We start from the raw sequence: 17,206 nt of genomic DNA on the forward strand, positions 1-17,206 counted from the left end.
AAGAAGAGACAAAGACAGAAACGAAAAGGTCACATTCCAAACATCTCGGCTTCAAACTGTATAAGGAAAAGAAAGAAGAAATGCAAGCAGAGAGATAGAGAAAGCAATTGCAGAGGTAGAATCATACGAGATATAGATCTATATATATCTTTATCTATGAAGACGTGTGTATCTACCTCTATAGGAGTGTGGCTACGTCTCTTGGCTAGACTGTAAAGGAATGATGAACGAAAGCTTTTCTCCTCATTCCCGCGTTCTATACGGAAGAAGAAAACTTCTTCTTCTTCTCCTAAGTCTCCCGAAGAAAACGAGATCTCTAGCTCCCAGCCAAGAAGAGCCTAGGGCCGATTTTCTCGCGTTAGAAGACACCTTCAATAGAGGAAGAAAGGATGACCGTGCAAGAGAGTATCGCATTCCTGTACGTCGTATCTCTAAGAGATATGTGTTTCGTGGAAAGCAACTAGTGACGAAGAATGATAGCCTTTACAGACCCAGGTAACCAAGCGAATGAAAGAGAGAGAGAAGCAAAGAGAGGTACAGGAAGAAGAAGAAGAAGAAAGAGAAAGAACGAAAGAAGGAGTCCCGACGAAAAGGTTAAGCGTGGACTTGCTGAGTAGTCGCGACACAGGGCGAGTATTCGTTCTTGCCAGACATTCATACACACATTTCAACTCAAAGAAAGAAAGAAAGAGTGAGAAAGAAAGAAAGAAAGAAAGAAAGAAAGAAAGAAAGAAAGAAAACGAAACGCTTGTGGTTGGCGCGTCCATTCCTCAGCCTCTCACAATGGACTGTGAGAACCGCATGAATAATTGTATCTGTCTGAATGCCAGCCGTAGTCATACAACATATATATATATATGCAATCTATATGCAGGCATACATACATACAGAGGTATAAGACGTGTCCTCGCATCTACATGAAGTGCTTTTTTCATTCATTCATCTGTGGCTCTCTCTGTATCTTATAGCTATGTACCTATTAAAGAAACATTTCATGTATATATATATATATTACATATCTGTACAAGTACATGTGTATACATGAGAGAAGAAGGAGAGGCTGTACAGGGAACAGGGCGCGAAAGGCAGTGAATGTAAACAAGCTTAATAGGCACAAAAAGTTAGGCACACCAGAAAAGAAAAGAAAGATTTCTTCCTTCTCAGATTCTCCTCCTTCTTTTTCTTTCGTTTCTTCTGTCGCAATCGATGTATGTCTGTACGTACCCACTCGTAACCTCGCGCCATTAGCTTTCGCTTCTTGAATACTTTTAGCAATCCTGCGGAGATTTCCATCGAAATCGAGGGCCCATTGGTTCAAGTTACATACAGCCACTCGGGCGAGATTTTCTTCTTGTTCTTTGACATAAACTTCCCCTAGTAGATCATCGCCCCCATGATGGCGTGCATCGGGATGTCGAGGTGTATATACACCCGGGGAAGACGCGGTAGGATAGTTTAAGGAAGAAGGAGAAGAAGAAGAGGGTTCCATCTCTGTATCTAATCTAAGGGAGATCTATTTTGAAGTGTCTATGGATGGTGATACCCTTGGGACGGTCAAGAGAATGGCGAAGTTCGAGAAAGAAGAAAAAACGGGAGTGTATTTGAAGAAGATCGGTCGCCAAGTTCACTACAGATGACCTAGATACCTCCTGTCTGGGGATACAGACTGAAAGAAAGAGAAATACAAAGCAAGAAAGAAAGAAGGGGCGAAAAAGGAGGTGAAGAAGAGATCGAAGATACCGAGATTTTAGATGTCTATCCCTCCCGTCTTTATTTGATTCGATGCACTCACTCATCAACACCCATGCAACGGCTTATAGAAATGAGAGATGGAGACACTTCCTGTACTCCTCGCTTCAACGTCTTTGTTACTCTACCTTGCCTCATGGAAGACCAGGAAAGGACAGAACGCTGCTTTGCAACAGTCGAGACAACCGACAGGAGAGAATAGTCACATTTCAACGATAACGTTAAGAACGAACAAGAAAGGAAGAAGGATGTGCTTGAAAGAAGTACGTAGGAGGTGTTCTGTCTGGCAGAATCGACGCACACGAGGAGATCTCTACTTGTTTGGTAGAATGAGAGAGGAAAAGATCATGACGGTGGGAAGCAGTAGCTCTATAGAGTCTTTAGGGGACAAGGGAAAGAAGAAAGAACCTTTTGACCTACCCCTTCTTCGGACAGGGGGGCTGAAAAGAGAAAGAGATGAAGCTGCTTAAGGAGGAAATGGCGTTAGTAGAAGCAACAAGCTTTCCGGGGAGAGACAACTCACGAAAGTTAGTAGGAAGGAAAAGAAGGAAGGCCTCTTGGAAAGAAAGGCCTCAGGAATGCAAAGAAAAAAAAGAATTCTTCGTTTCATCGACATACAAATGTGTGTGTGTGTGTGTGTGTGTGTGTGTGTGTTGGCTTGGCTGTTTCCGCTACAACAGAGACGGGGTGTATGTACACCTGGGAAGGTGAAGGGGAAAAGAAGCGAGCGACAGAGGTCGATGCAGCAGCAACGGGAAGTCACCTGGTGCTTCTTCCGTGACCTCGAGGAATGCTTAGTTCTTTCAAGATTCGTCTCCTTTTTTCTATGAATTGATAAATAGGGAATCTTGAAAGAAACCCTGTTACATACATCTACAACTCACAGTCTGACTTTCTTCCCTGCCGTATCGACATCAGATGGGAATGACAAAGGAAGGCCCGTTTTTCTCCCAGATGCACACGCACGATCGACCGCCAAAGCCATATCTAGGAGTTTCTCTGTACGCAAGCTTTTACCCCTAGAGAAAGCTATTTCCAGCACGGTTTACCAGTGAGGTGTACGGGGCAACAAGGATCTCTAAGCGAGGCTTTCAGGTGGTGTGGTGCCCTGCTTCTCGTCAGCCCGCTTCCATTGGCGATGTTCTCGCTAGGCGGCTACTCGGAGAGACAACTTTTCATGTGGCATCAGTCAGCAAGAAAACTCCAAATCGTGCTCTTTTTCGTAACGTATGTCCTATCAGTGTGAGACACATAAACACGAAAGAATTGAAACGGAAGAAACAAAGAAAGAGAGAGAAAGAAGCAATCATGAAAGATTTGAGCCCAGAGCGACTCGAACGCCCAGCCTTCTGATCTGGAGTCAGACGCGCTACCATTGCGCCATAGGCCCTGTAGTTCGCGCGTCTCCTCTCATACTCATCCGATTGGTTGCCTCAGAAAGGCATCTAGAAGATCAAAGTACGGTCTATCTTCTTTTGTGGAAGAAGAGTGATGCTGAAATTGTGAATCTTTTGAACCTCCCGAGAGACATGAGCTATGATTCTTATCAAGCTCTCGCTCCAGCAGCCCTCCTTCCACGCGGACCCGCGGTTGAAGGGGCGGGCTCGTTGGCACCTGGGCGGCAGGCAGGTGGTAGGCTGTGTGCAGATGGAACTGAGCGACGGTCGCTCGAGTGTTTATGCTTTTCGCGTGAGCGAGTCGAATGTCTTTCAGTGCGGATAGTGCGCGAAATAGAAGCTTGTTAATGGGGGGCTGAGGCAGGGGACCATGTACGGAGGTACAGTGACCAATCCGCGACATCAGATGAGAGCGCACCTCCCGCACTGAAAGACATTTGACTCTCTTACGCGAAAAGCATAAACACTAGAGCGACCGTCGCCCAGTTCCACCTGCACACAGCCTACCGCCTGCTGCCCAGGTGCCCCAACGAGCCCATTGAGCTGCTCGGATTTGGGATGTTCACCGGGAGAGTAGACACCGAACGAAAAGAATTCTTGAAGCAGCATGCGTTCTTTCAGATTTTTTTTTCAATTGTCGAAGGCTATTCTTCACCTCGTCCGAACAGTCGCTTGAATAGTGACCTCTCCTTACCACCTACGGGTGAGAGAGCGATGGTCACGCTCTCTGGCTCTACAGTTGGATGGGGCGTCTCTGATGCAGCGGTGAACACATGCAATTGTCGGACGTTAAGGGGGGTCTGATTAGCTAGCACTTCTCATGTCTCGGGGAGAACGAGCAAACCACGAAGAACAGACCTTTTGTACTTTCTATAATCTCACCTCTATACAGCAGCCCTATCATTCGTGTTGTCTCTGCTTACCTCCGAACACATTGTCACAACAGGAACTTCGAAGGAAATCATGGAAAATGTAGAGCAAAAGAACAGAGATACAGCAGGCTATACTGGTCTTCCATAGCCTAGAGCGGTTGATCTCGTTTTAGCACCGCATGGTTTCGATCCATGGACCTGGGGGTTATGAGCCCCCCACTCTTCCACTGAGCTACGGTGCTTGAAATTGACTGCAGACGAGGTCTTCTGTCTATATCTTGTTGCAGTTATACAACGATACATGGCTGTCATGAAGACTCATGGGGTCCTGCCCCAGTACGAAGGAGGAGAGAACCACCGGGGGACAGGTAGCACGCAGTTGTGGAGAGAGAAATCTTGTGTGTGAGTCTAGCCACCCCATGGTAAGGAGGGAGAGCACCTCGTAGAACTTGTCTGTGTACACCTGTGTCATCTCGTGTTTCAAGGTTATCTATCTCTAGACTTACAAAACAGCGACCAACTACTGACAGGTTCCCCGTACGATCCTCTTCTAGTCGGCAATTCGTTACGGAATGTACACACATATCGTTACTTGTATTTGACTTACGTCTATACTCGCTGTGCTCGCGCTGAATGACTATAGATCTGATCCAGTCAAGCAAACCCTACGCTCCCCTCGATCCCCTCGGGGTCTCCATATGCGTCTCCCCGGGTGAGGTGAAGTGTGATAGCAGCTCGCAACGGGAAAGGCTCGAAGGTCATCGTCTTGCAACTGTTCCTGACCACGAACCTACCGAACCTCATTCTCTACACAAAGGTGATGTTAGTGAGCTCACGCATCCGCATTTCCGCGTAACGACTCCCTCCTGTCACAGAGGGGTACATACGGTTCTCCAACAGAAAATCGATAGCTCGGGATAGTAAGAGGGTAGACAGGAGTAGAGTCGATGATCCCAAAGCTAAGCTCTGATAGTCATGATCGGCGCCCTTCGCGTAGGGGGTATGTAGTCTTTTCGCATGCCCTGCTCCCCTTCAAACAGGGACGGCAAACTTTCTCAAGACACCCATTCTCTCCAGTTTCACCTGTCGTCTTCAAGTTTGTTAAGAAACTTTGCATTGTCTCAACAATTCCGGTGACGATCTGAACTGGCCGCATGTCTCACCCTGGCGAAGGCACTCGGAAATCACTATGTTTGTCTTCTGTCTACTGCCCTTGTTAGAGCCAGATGGTAGCCTTCCTTCCATGTGTTTTCTGAGACAACGTCAGCTCCCACAGAGAACCTCCAGCAACCAAGGAAAATTCATACTTCGGTAACCGGTCTGTTGCGACACTTTTTCCTACATTGTATGGATTGTTTTGTGCAAGTTGATCCTTTAGAACTCCTCGCCAGTCTTAGGGGACGGATATCAAGAGAAGGCTTCATTCTCTACACACGAGTTTGTACATAACACTATGTCCGAGCACGAAACGCCTACGGGGAAAGCAAGTAAATTTGACAAACGCTTTTCCTCCTCTTTCTGTCCCGAGGAATCTCCTGTATACAAAGAATCCATACCTCCCCCTCACACTTCAGACCGTTTGTAGAGACACACTCCCCAACCTCTTCCTGTTTCTTCTCTCGAAACGAGACTCCCGAAAAAGGCGCATCATATCTAGCCTTTCCGTCTTTTGGTGTCGCTCCGGGATGCAATCTCTCCTTCCTCTTTAGAAGAACAAACACCTTCTGAGTCTGTCAACATTTTGACCTTTCTCGCCCAGTGGCCAGCGAGTTGCTTTCCTACTCCGGGAGTCTCAGTCGGACCAACACCCAAGGCCTCTTTAACTTTCCCTACGACAAACTGTTTTACTTTTTTCTTCTTTTTGGACTTCCAAAGTTCTTCAGGGATGACAACGACACGCCATCCCATAGCGGCAAGAATTTCACGCTTGAATCGTGTCCGGGATGTGGGAATGTTCGTGGCGAAGAAGAAGTGATTCTCGCCGTCAATCTCCACAGCTAGCTTTTGCTTTGGTAGAGCAAAATCTAATACAAAGGGTCCGACGGGATACTCTATAGATAGATCGCTGATTAGTCCTTCCTCATGCAGCATTCGACCAACACGTTTCTGAACCTGAGAGATAAGAACTTCTTTAACTAAAGGCATCTCTCTGGCGCGTGCTAAGAGTGTCAGTGCTTCCTGGTTCGTTACAGTCAGAGGTCCCACGCGGTGTGTGATATAGGCGTCTACGAACTTTAATTGATTCCATGCACAAGACGGAATAGGACGTTTGTCTCGTGGATGAAAAAAAGACCTTGAAAGAGATCGTAGTGTGTTTGTCAAGAGGGTTGAACGACATGATATGTCTTCTTCGAGAGATCGTGGTGTACGTACACCTGGAGTCATGAAACAATTCTTGTCGCTGTGAGGGCCGAGGGTTGTAGGAGAGGGGATTCTCTGGGATAGAGGTGGCTGGGAAGCCATCTCGGAATCATCAGATGTTAGACTAACAAAGGGTTCAGAATCTCTAGATAAAGAAGAAGAACGTTGATCTGAGGTACTTGAACTGCCTGGCAGATCGCCATAGGTTTCATTGGAACAATGATAGGAGAAAGGAGACGTAGAGCGAGATCGCATTCCGTACTCGTGATACGAGGGATGTGGTTGCATATCTCCTTTCGCATGTTGTAATGCTTCTGATGTACGTACACCTGAGCTGGATGTACGTTCGGCAAGACCTATCTCACTCTTCTTCCCCGATACAGTGCTGACATATGATCCGACAGCTTCTCGTACGGAATGACCTGGTGAAGCTTCCGCTGAGATATCACAACTCTGTTTTTTCTTCCCAACATCGTAAGCATCATGCTCCTCTCCTGGAGTCCCTACATCATCTATCCTATCGTTATCGATTCTCTCTACCTCCTTATCTAACTTGTCGGGTGTATGTACACCCCAACTTCTCTCACCCTGTACGCGTACTCCTTCCTTCACTCCTTTGCTACTATCACCAAAGTTCGTCAACCTCTGATTCTCCCTCATTCCGACTTCTTTGACCTCATTTCTCTCTTGTTCTTTCTCTCCTTTTTCTTCATTCTGTTGATATGTTACCTCGGGAAAAGAAGACGCGCCTCTCAAGTTTCTTTCCATTTGAGAGTACGTCGACAGACAGACAAGAGCATATGCCAAATTTAGAAGCTCCTGACAAGATAACTCGCTTAATCTTACAGATGCTTGCTTGTTGAGAAGCTGATTTAGTAGAGGGCGCATACAGGAATTTGGCAGGTGTAACTTCGCCAGAGAGAGAAGAAGCATCTACGTGTAAATACCCCGCAAGACAGAAAAGAAACAAGGACAGGAAGGAGAAGGCGCTCCCGTGTATGTCACTGCAATTCAAAGTAGACAAGTGAAGTCAATCAGAGAGAGAGAGAAAGAAAGAAAGAAAGAAAGAACACGAACTAGAGAGGGAAGACACGAAGATATCCTATAAAGAGAAATGAGAGAAGAAACGAATGAACTCATCTAACATTACATGGCTATGACAAACAGTTAGAAATCTCCACCGATCAAAACATACAACAAGAGTACAAGGGAGAGATACAGACTATCGTATACTCAGCGCATATATATAATATATATATATATGTATGTAAAGGCGCTATAGATAACAAGTGCATTTTTCATTGCCTACTAGTATCTGGTATGTCGGTCTATAGAGCAGTCTATTCGCAGACATTCCTACCCTTCATAAAGCGGACAGAGAATACTAGGAGATGCAGTGGATTGAGGTGGAGAGATTATATGCACCCCATCTCTCTTCGGCCTATGGTGTGTATATGAAGGTGCTCTCTCGTCTATATATGATGCATATACATACACAACTGGAGGTATTCGCACGAGCTGTAGATGAACAGCAAATAGAACCGCATAAAGTGCATACTCATCTTTCCGATTGCTGAGAAACTACGTCTAAGTAACTTCAATCTATCTATCTAGCCTTTCATCCATCTCAAGACATGGACTAGCCACCTGTATATACACCGGATAGAGGAAGAGATGTAAGGAAGAATCCGAAACAAAGTTCGCTTTGCTTAATTATTCAGTCATGAAAAGTCGTTATGTATGAGTAGATACATTCACAGCTAGCTAGCTAACTCTCTAGGAAAATCTCCTAAAGGAAACGAGGTAGGTCTGGTTCCCACTGACACTGCAGAAGAACCTATTCCATCTTAAGGAGATATATCTATAGATATATCTATATCTATATATATATCTATATTTATACTATATGATATAGAGATGAGATGAAAGTCGGTGATTGTGTGTATATACACATCTACCCATCTAGACATGAGCTTCGATTCACATAGCTAGCTACAAGCTGCCATATAGATAGATACATTGATAGATAGATAGATAGACTAGAAAGGATCTTCTCAGGAAGAAATGAGTTTGAAGAAGAAAAATGAGATTTTTACTCTTGAGATGAAAGATCTTCTCCGCACACAGACCCACGCACCGATAAGATAGCAGGAGTTTGTCGTATAGCCGTTGTGAGCTCTCCTTCGAATATAAGACGACGTGTTGCAGCATGTAGAAGAGCTTCATCTCTTAACCGATGCTTTGAAAGAAGATGAAGGAGAAGAGTGACTCCAAAGAGAGAGAGATGTTGACTTCTTAGGAGAGAAGCAATCTTCTCTCGAAAGAGAACAAAGTGTCGATCTCTTAAGCCCCCTATCTTCTCAAGATCCATAAGAAGTCGCACAAATGCACAAGGATTCTTCACTTGGTCTTGAACTTCTATAGCTTTTCTTCTCAAAACGGAGGAAAACGAGGGAATAGAAATGCCTGCTAAGGCTGTCGAATGAAGAATAGAAAGAAACTGAGAAGGTGAGAAGAGATCGATATTTGACTTAGCTGTCTCGACAGCTCGACTCCACTGTCGCTGTATGTCTCGAGGTATTGGCAGGGGAGGTGCAGGGGGGGAGGCCAAGGGGACCGGGGGGGGAGAACAAGAGGAAGGAGAGTAGAGACATCCTTTAGAAGTTGATGATGGAAGAGAAGAAGGGAGGTGGAGATGATGGAGAGAAGAAGAAGAAGAGACAGGAGAGACGGGAGAAGAAGAAGGGAGTGAGAAAGAACGAGAAGAAGAAGAATGTGGGGATTTGTGATGAGAGGGAGTGGCTGAAGAGAGCCATTCAAACTTGACTGTCAATTCGAAGGCTAGTTGTGTTGCTCGTTCAGGAGGAAACCTCTTAGATTTCTGTAGATACTTAGGGATGGAGAGAAGGTCTGATTGAGGAGATTCTTTCCTCTTAGACAGAGAAACCTTTCTATCTCTGAATGATGCAGAGGGAGTAGGAAGAGGAGAAGTTGGAGAGGAAGAAACATGACGAGAGAAGAAGATGAGAGAGGTAGGCCACGCTGTCCTCTGAGAAGAAGAAAGAGAAGTAAGAGAAGATGAAGAAGAAAGGCAGGGAGAACAAGAAGGGGATGACAAAGAGGAAGAAGGCAGAGCTGAAGAAAAGAAAGAGACAGATAAAGAAGTAATGGAAGAGGGATAGAGAAGCGAAGAAGAAGAAGAAAGATGGGAGAGATAGTGACAAGGAGGAGGAGAAGAAGAGAGAGAAGGGAAGTTGTACAGACGGGTAGGATGAGAGATACAAGAAATACACAACACGTGAGAATTCTTCCTCATGGTTTGGATTTGCGACTAATCCTTGAAAAGAAAAAGATCCTTGAGATCACCCAAGCATCTGCTCTTAAGGAAACCTTCTATCCCTCTACCAGAAAGAAGAAAAAGACAGGTCGTCCCCATGTATACAGATACATACACATATACATGTATAGAGATATATTCATATATACTTGCATATAGATATCCATATCAACTTCGAGAGAAAGGTCCGAGAATCCACACATGGGTGACGGCGGTAAGCTGATCCATCCATATGTATCTATTTCAACAAGATGGCGAGATAGGACTCTCTCCGAGGTGATAGCTCGGGATTCTTCGAAGGCCTCTGGAAGAATGAGCTCTTCCTCTCGATATACGATTCGTAGATCTCTCTGCTCTTCACGCAGGTCGTATAGCCCAGGAGAATAGGAAAAAGACAGAGACGGTGGAAATCTAACAAGGATATACACATATACACCCGCGTTGATACGGCAGATAGAGGTGCAGGAACGAAGGAAAAGCCGCGAGGAAAAGAGTGTCGGTGTTAACGGGCAGGCAGGAGAGAGACTGAGAGAGGATGAAAGAGATGAGAGAGAAGAACAAGAAAAAGCACAAGTACAGATGAAAAAGACCAATACAAAAGCACGAGACGAGGAGAGCGGATAGAGGAGACAGGATCCCCCCTATTTTGCCCCTGAAGAGAGATAGCGAGAAATGTTTGTCGACGTTTTTCTTGGATGAATCGATGGATGAGGCATCGGGAGGCCCCTCAACTCGATTTCGAGCAGCTGCCTGCCGAAGGAGGGAAGTGTCTTGCTTGTTTGGTTGTCTGTTGCTTTTGTATTCATTGCATGCAGTAGTAGCAGTAGAAGAAAAGTCGTAAAGAGAACTCGCTTCCACTTGGACTATTTACACGCCATAGTGTGATGAGGTGTATGTACACCTCACAATACACGTCAAACCTCCAATTTGCTCTGTTTTCCCGGGAGTTTTCTCCTTCGATCGTTCCTCTTCTCAACTTTCGAAGGCCTCAAAGGGAAGTTGTCTCTGATAGAAGAGGCGCTACAGCAGGTGTCTTCTTTTCTCTCTCTCTCGTTTTTCTTCTTCGAGCTCCCTGCCATAGCTGATGATCAGAAAGACGGCTTCCAAGTTCCCTCGAGCGGAGAGACGGCACGCCTTCGTCCTATGCTTTTGCTCGCTGACGTCTGCGCCATTTCTTCTTGTTCTTTCTTCGCCGACTTTGAAGTGTTTCTCTCTTTCCTTTCTGTTGTCTACATCTCCTTCCTCTCTCCGGGTGTGTCGAAGCAAAGGAGAATCTCGGAATTGATTGAATGAACCATTCAGCTGAAGTCTTCTTTCCGACAAACAAATCTTCTTTTCTCCTTTTGTGTCGTCGGAAGGTTAGGTGTATGTACACCGGAAAGACCCCAGAATCTGTGGAGAGGGACGTCCGGGTCTCCTCTGTCTCAGGATAGAAAACGGTCACGAGTTGAGTTCTCGCGTTTTTCTTCTCTGTTGTCTTTCTTTCTTTCTTTTCATTCAGTCCGTCTCAAAGACACTCTCATTCACCACAGCCCTTTTCTGGTTTTCTTTCCTTCTCTCTCATTCTCTTCCTCTCTCAAAGAAAAACGCCGAAGCTGTGCGACTTTCTCCTTTTCTTCTTCCTTCTCCCCCTGATCAACAATACCACTCACTACTCTTCTTTCTTTCCTGCTGCCTTTCCTTCCTTTTTCTTGTAGACATTCTCCTGACGATCCTCTTCTCATCATCTTTTTTGCCTTCTTATTCTCTTCATCTCTCTCCTTCTCTATTCGTCTCGAGCCAGCACGCTATAGCCTTCTTCTTCATTTCTCTTTCTCCATTCACCCCCTGTCTCTCTCTCCCTCTCATTTCTCCAACGATCAATCACCCACTCCTACTTTCTCACCTCCCTTTGTTTCTTTCTTCTTTCTTCTTCCTTCCCAGCTCAAGACTTCATTATCTTTCTCAAGCGTGTTCTTCTTCATTGCATCCTTATCTTCTTCTTCTTCTCGTCAAGATGTCGGGTTTACCTTCGAATCTTCGCGGTTTGCTTCAGCAGTTTGGAGGGATGGGAATGTCTGCACCTCATCGGGATCAGCCTATGGCGGATACTTCCGAGCAGGTCTATATCTCTTCCTTGGCTCTCCTCAAAATGCTGAAACATGGCCGGGTATGAAAATAGATCTCCAGGATAGTCTATCTCTAGTCTATCTATATATATATGTGTGTACGTCCGTATAAGGAGGAAGATGTTTCATCGTCAGTACGAAATAGCGTGTGTTTTCTTCTCTATGGAAAGGAGGCCTTAAAGTGGTTTTCATGGAGGTCCATGTAAGAGTATTGAGAAGGTGTCTCTCCTTCTCTTCGCTCATTCACATAGCGTATGATGGTCGGGGTGTATATACAGTTCAGGTCGCCTTTGTTGGATGCTGCGGAGTATTTTGTGAATAGCCTAAGGCGTTCTGTCCTCTCTTTCCCTCGCCGTTCTGTTTGATAGAAGGCTCTCCTTGGGAGGTCTAAAGCACTCTCTCTCATACTTTCGTTTCATCAGTCTTCTTCTTCTTCTTTAGGCGGTGTATAGAGAGAGATAGTAATGTAGGTTGTTTCTGTGGAGAATACATCATACTTTCAAGTCTTCCTCTTTTCTTCTTTCCCTCACAAATCTTCTTCTTCGCCAGTCCATTCTCCTTGCCTTCTTCTTCTCTTCATTCCAGGGCTCGTCGCTCTTCTTCTCCACGAGGTCTCCCGGAGATGCTTATGATAAAAGAGCGAGGCAGATACACTAAAGAGAGATAGATTCAGGATAGATAGATAGGTAGATTGAAGTGAGATAGATAGAATTAAGAATCACAGATGGGTTGACGATAGATAGACTAAAGATAGATTAAAGATAGATAGATCAAAGATAGATAGATTAAAGCTAGATAGATAGATATAGAAGAAGTAAGGAAGGAGGGGGGATATTCTACCCTTCAGATGAGTGAAGTGATTCCTGAAGAGTCTCTTCTTTTCTCTTTCTGCTTTTTCATCTTATCCTCCTCTCTTCTTCTTCTTTTCTCCTTTTCTTGTTCTTTCTTCAGGCAGGTGTCCCTATGGAGGTTATGGGTCTTATGTTAGGTGAATTTATAGACGACTATACTGTGAGAGTTGTCGACGTCTTCTCCATGCCCCAGTCTGGTAGGTTGCTCTTCTTCTTCTTCTCATTCCTATTCTAATGACTACTTCTTCTCTTTCCTTTTGTCTCTTTCGTTTCTTTTCCTATTATCTTCTGCTGTTGTCCTTAAAATGGTCAGTCGTCTTCTCTTTTTCTTCTTCTTCTCTTCTCTCTTTTCTCTCATCTGATGTAGATCTCTCTTCTCTTGATCCGTAGAAAAGTCTCGCGGAAGACCAACTCGTCTTTTCTCCGGTTTCTCTTTCTTTCTTCTTCGGTCTTAGATCTCTTCTTTTCCTCCGTTCGTAGTAGTCATCTACACACGCACGCGTCCATCTCTACATGCATAGACCACATCCACACATACATCTCTATACGTATAAATCCATATATGTATATACATATACATATATATATGTATATACAAAGAGATAACAACTGTAGCTACAGACGAGAAACGTCACTCGTAAACGTCTTCAGCATGCCATATATACGGCAGGTATATATACGTATAGATATATATAGATATAAACATACATATATACATACATATATTTAACATGTAAGATGGTTAGGACTGATGCCTCTCGACACGCATTGTAGCTCTTGTTTTTTCTCTTCTTCTTCTCGTTATTTTTCTCTTTTTCTCGCATTTCTTTTTTCTTTCTCATTCACTCTTTGTGAACTTTAAAGCTAGGGGGGGTGTTGTTCTGTTCCTTTTCATGAGCCACCTGAGTTAACGGACAGCGCCTGCAGGAGTCAAGATATCTCTCTTTTTCTCTTATGCTGTCTCTCCCATCTCGTTCCTTCTCACTCTCTTCTTTCTCTCTATCCTCCCCTCTCCTTGTCTACATACCTATCTATTTCTCTCTCTCTCTCTTCTTTCTTTCTTTTTTTCTTCCTCGTTGTCTGTATCCCCCCCCCCCTCTCTCTCCTCCTCTCTTTTCTCTTCTCCCTCTCTTCTTTCTTCTTTCCTTTCTCTCTCCCTCTCTCTCCTACTGTCTCTACTTTCTCTCTATCTATCTTTCTACTATATCTGCTTCTGTCTTTCTCCTTTTCCTCCAGGGAACAGCGTGAGTGTAGAGGCGGTAGATCCAGTGTACCAGACGGAGATGCTGGAGCAGCTGAAGCGTACGGGTCGCCCTGAGATGGTCGTGGGGTGGTACCACTCCCACCCTGGCTTTGGCTGTTGGTTCTCAGGTGATTTGACACTCCTTGTCGCTTCTTCTCTTTTCTCTTCTTTCCACTTGGGAGAGAAGAGAGGAGCACTTGCCTTTTTGTGCTCTCGTCCCTCTAACGCATACACCAACGCAGAGATAGAGAGAGAGAATGAAGAAAAAGAAGTTTATGATGGGAGAAGAGAAAAGAAGAAGGAAAAGGAGAGGAAGGAAGACAAAGAGCAACAAGATGTGATACCGGCAGAGTGCGTGGTTGAGGTGTCCGTTCGATAGAAAAGGAGGAAAGAGGGGGTGGGAGATACATTACGATCAAGTTTCTTAAGGTGGAGATAGAGAGGTAAACATACTCATATCTGTGTGTGTGTGTGTAGAGGTGTATGGAGATACAGATAGATAGATTCGTAGACAAGTGTCGCGATAGACCGCATACATTCATCAGCTATTTATATTCATGTACTACGAGGGTATATCGACGCAGCTTTGTCCGTATACATATGTATGTGTAGGTAGGTAGGCGGTCTCCTTTTCTGTGCGTGTGCATTTCGTCTTTGCTAGTGGACTTTCTTTCCTCTCCCTCTCCTTTTTCTTCTCTTTGCTTTCCTTTCGCCTCACTTGTGTTACTCTTCCGACTCTACACTCCGTCTTCTTAAACGTTCCTATATATATAAATATATATATATATATGTATGTGTATGAATACTCGCATGTGTATGTATGTCTGTGCCACTATAGGGACGGATGTGAATACACAGCAGAGCTTCGAGCAGCTAAATCAGAGGGCTGTAGGTGTAGTCGTCGATCCCATTCAATCGGTTAAAGGGAAGGTGGTCATAGACTGTTTCCGGCTTATCAACCCTCATCTTCTCATGCTAGGTAAGAAACTCTCCATTCAGTCCCTACTGTAAAGGAGACAGCAGAGAGAAGGAACAGGAGAGGGAGACAGAAGCCCAAAGAAAGACGTCTTATACATGTACGGGGACATATGAGCATTCTACTTGAGATATAGATAGATAGATAGGACAGGCTGGTAGTCAAACAGCGGGAATTCGAGAAGGAAAGAGAGAAATAGACGGATAGATGGGTGGATACATAGAGGGGAAGATGTCTTATGTAGTGAAGTATAGTAAACGAGAGAGGGTCGAAGGATAGGAGTAGCAGTCTACTGTTGTTCTCCCCGCAGTTTATGTACGCTTCTTCACTCCCTTCTTCATCTCTCTCTTCTTTATTCATCTCTTTCTTCCCTTCTTTCTCTTCTTTTCTTTCTTTCTCCTTTTCTTCTTCGTTCCTTTTGATCCTCGTCATCGACTACCACGTAATGCGTGCTACTTCTACTTTGAGATGCAGATAGGTAGAGAGACAGATCAACGGCAGATGGATAGATTTACGATAGATAGATAGATAGACTAAAGATAGATAGGTAGGTGTCTTTGTTGGTGTGTATGAAGACGAAGTTGTTGATGTGGGCTAAGCTTATGACTTTTTCTTTTTCGTAGGTCAGGAGCCGCGACAGACTACGAGTAATATTGGACATCTTCAACGTCCTACGATTTCTGCTCTGGTGCATGGATTGAATCGTAACTATTACTCAATTGTCATTAATTACAGAAAGAATGAATTAGAAAACCAAATGCTCCTCAATCTCCATAAGAACAAATGGAACGATGCCCTCAAACTCAAGGTACGCAAACTGGGGGAGACCTCCGAGGCCAGAGGCGAGGAAGCGAAGGGATGGGCTAGAGAGATAGTAGGTAGGTAGGTAGATGGGCATATAGATACCTCATAGAGAGAAAGATAGAGAGAGATACATAGATAAATAGATAGATAGAAGATAGGTACATCAAAGATGGATAGATAAGTAGCTAGAGGGTGTATGGATAGATGGATTCTCTCTCTCTCTCTCTGTGTGTTTTGTTTGCTGACTGAAGACACCAATCTATCGTGACCACAGCTATACAGATTTCTACACATAGGTATGTCTTTGCTCAGCCGTCCGCCATATATACTTACGTATTTACATCTAGAGAGAGAGAGAGTGTATCATATCTATATGTATATATGTGTATGTATAAGGTATTGTGGTAGTACCAACCGCACTGTACAGACATGTGGTCTCACAAGGACAAGAGTGTTTACATTCGAGAAATAGATAAAGATAGATAGATAGATAGCTATGTGTATCGGCTGTCTTGCAGATCATTTGCTTTTAAGTCGACTTCAGGTCGATGCTGGAGTGTTTGTTCCTCTCTGTGATCTTTGTATCTTTCGTTCCTCCCCTTGACTTTCTCTCTATCTTCTCTTTCTTTTTGTGTAGCCCTTTGATGAGATGGCGACGGAGAGTGCAAAGTGTATCAAGTCGATGAAAGAGCTGTCAGAGCAATATAACAAGATGGTTCAAGAAGAGATCAAAAAGACACCTGAAGAGCTTGTTGTAGAACGTGCAGGGAAAGTCGACCCGAAGAAGAGATTAGAGAATGATGTAGATACACTTCTCACGGAGAATATCCTTCATTCTTTAGGAACCATGATTGATACTCTTGTTTTTTAGATGCCTATCATGATCTAGAAAATCCCTTCTTTTAAACATCATCCCCTAGAGACGATTCTTTTCTGTATGGAGAAAGAGATGATGATGATGATGGTGTCCTCTAAATGGAAAGAAAGAAACACAAGACAACGTTTGAGAGGCGCTAGGGATGCCTAAGATAGAACAGATGTCTCCTTTTTTCTGCTGCGGAAGCACGCTACGTGTATCTTAAGGGACGGAGGGATTCTTCATGATGTGTACAGTCCTATCGATGAGTGGTGATGGATGATGATATGCAACTACTGCCTTTTAAGAAAAGAACTGCTTCAGAGAATGGCGAATCTTTCCGGTGCGTGCTGAAGAGAAGACCACACACTTGCTGCGGCAGGGGCGGATGATACTTGATGAGATGACACATGAAAGGAATCAAAATGTTGGTTTTCTTTTTAAAGTTCCTTTCTCTCTCATGGAACTTCAACTCAAGGGAAGCACGGCGGGGTCACTGACATGCACTCGCTGGCACTTCAGAAGAAGAGGAAGGAAAGGCACACAGCCATCCTACGACGTTACTTAGCAAGCAACGGATTCCTTGCTGGGGGCATCGCCAGCGACAAAGAATAGTAGGCTTCTGTTTTGGCGGATCACTGTAGTTATTGCG

The 17,206-nt window shown here is 44.5% G+C and overlaps 3 protein-coding genes across 3 annotated transcripts; 1 reads left to right on the plus strand and 2 right to left on the minus strand.

Annotated features, from left to right (window-relative positions):
• Nucleotides 1-1,268: 1,268 nt before the first annotated feature.
• Nucleotides 1,269-2,359, minus strand: CSUI_004016 (uncharacterized protein). Its single transcript, XM_068064211.1, has one exon. The coding sequence runs from the start codon at nt 1,794-1,796 to the stop codon at nt 1,503-1,505; it is 294 nt and encodes a 97-aa protein (XP_067923808.1). The 5' UTR covers nt 1,797-2,359; the 3' UTR covers nt 1,269-1,502.
• Nucleotides 2,360-5,365: 3,006 nt separating this feature from the next.
• Nucleotides 5,366-10,491, minus strand: CSUI_004017 (rap domain-containing protein). The gene is made up of 2 exons (XM_068064212.1): nt 8,517-10,491; nt 5,366-7,312 (listed from the first exon to the last, which is right to left on the minus strand). Exons 1-2 carry the CDS (start codon nt 9,693-9,695, stop codon nt 5,672-5,674), a joined length of 2,820 nt encoding a protein of 939 aa, XP_067923809.1. The 5' UTR covers nt 9,696-10,491; the 3' UTR covers nt 5,366-5,671.
• A 108-nt stretch (nt 10,492-10,599) lies between these two features.
• CSUI_004018 (proteasome regulatory subunit) lies at nt 10,600-16,773 on the plus strand. Its single transcript, XM_068064213.1, has 6 exons — nt 10,600-11,865; nt 12,776-12,872; nt 13,912-14,046; nt 14,757-14,897; nt 15,518-15,702; nt 16,336-16,773. The coding sequence occupies exons 1-6, from the start codon at nt 11,713-11,715 to the stop codon at nt 16,567-16,569; spliced, it is 945 nt and encodes a 314-aa protein (XP_067923810.1). The 5' UTR covers nt 10,600-11,712; the 3' UTR covers nt 16,570-16,773.
• The last annotated feature ends 433 nt before the right edge of the window (nt 16,774-17,206 follow it).

The sequence above is a fragment of the Cystoisospora suis genome, assembly GCF_002600585.1.
Source record: "Cystoisospora suis strain Wien I chromosome Unknown contig_1802, whole genome shotgun sequence".
In the NCBI taxonomy this organism is placed as follows: Eukaryota; Apicomplexa; class Conoidasida; order Eucoccidiorida; family Sarcocystidae; genus Cystoisospora; species Cystoisospora suis.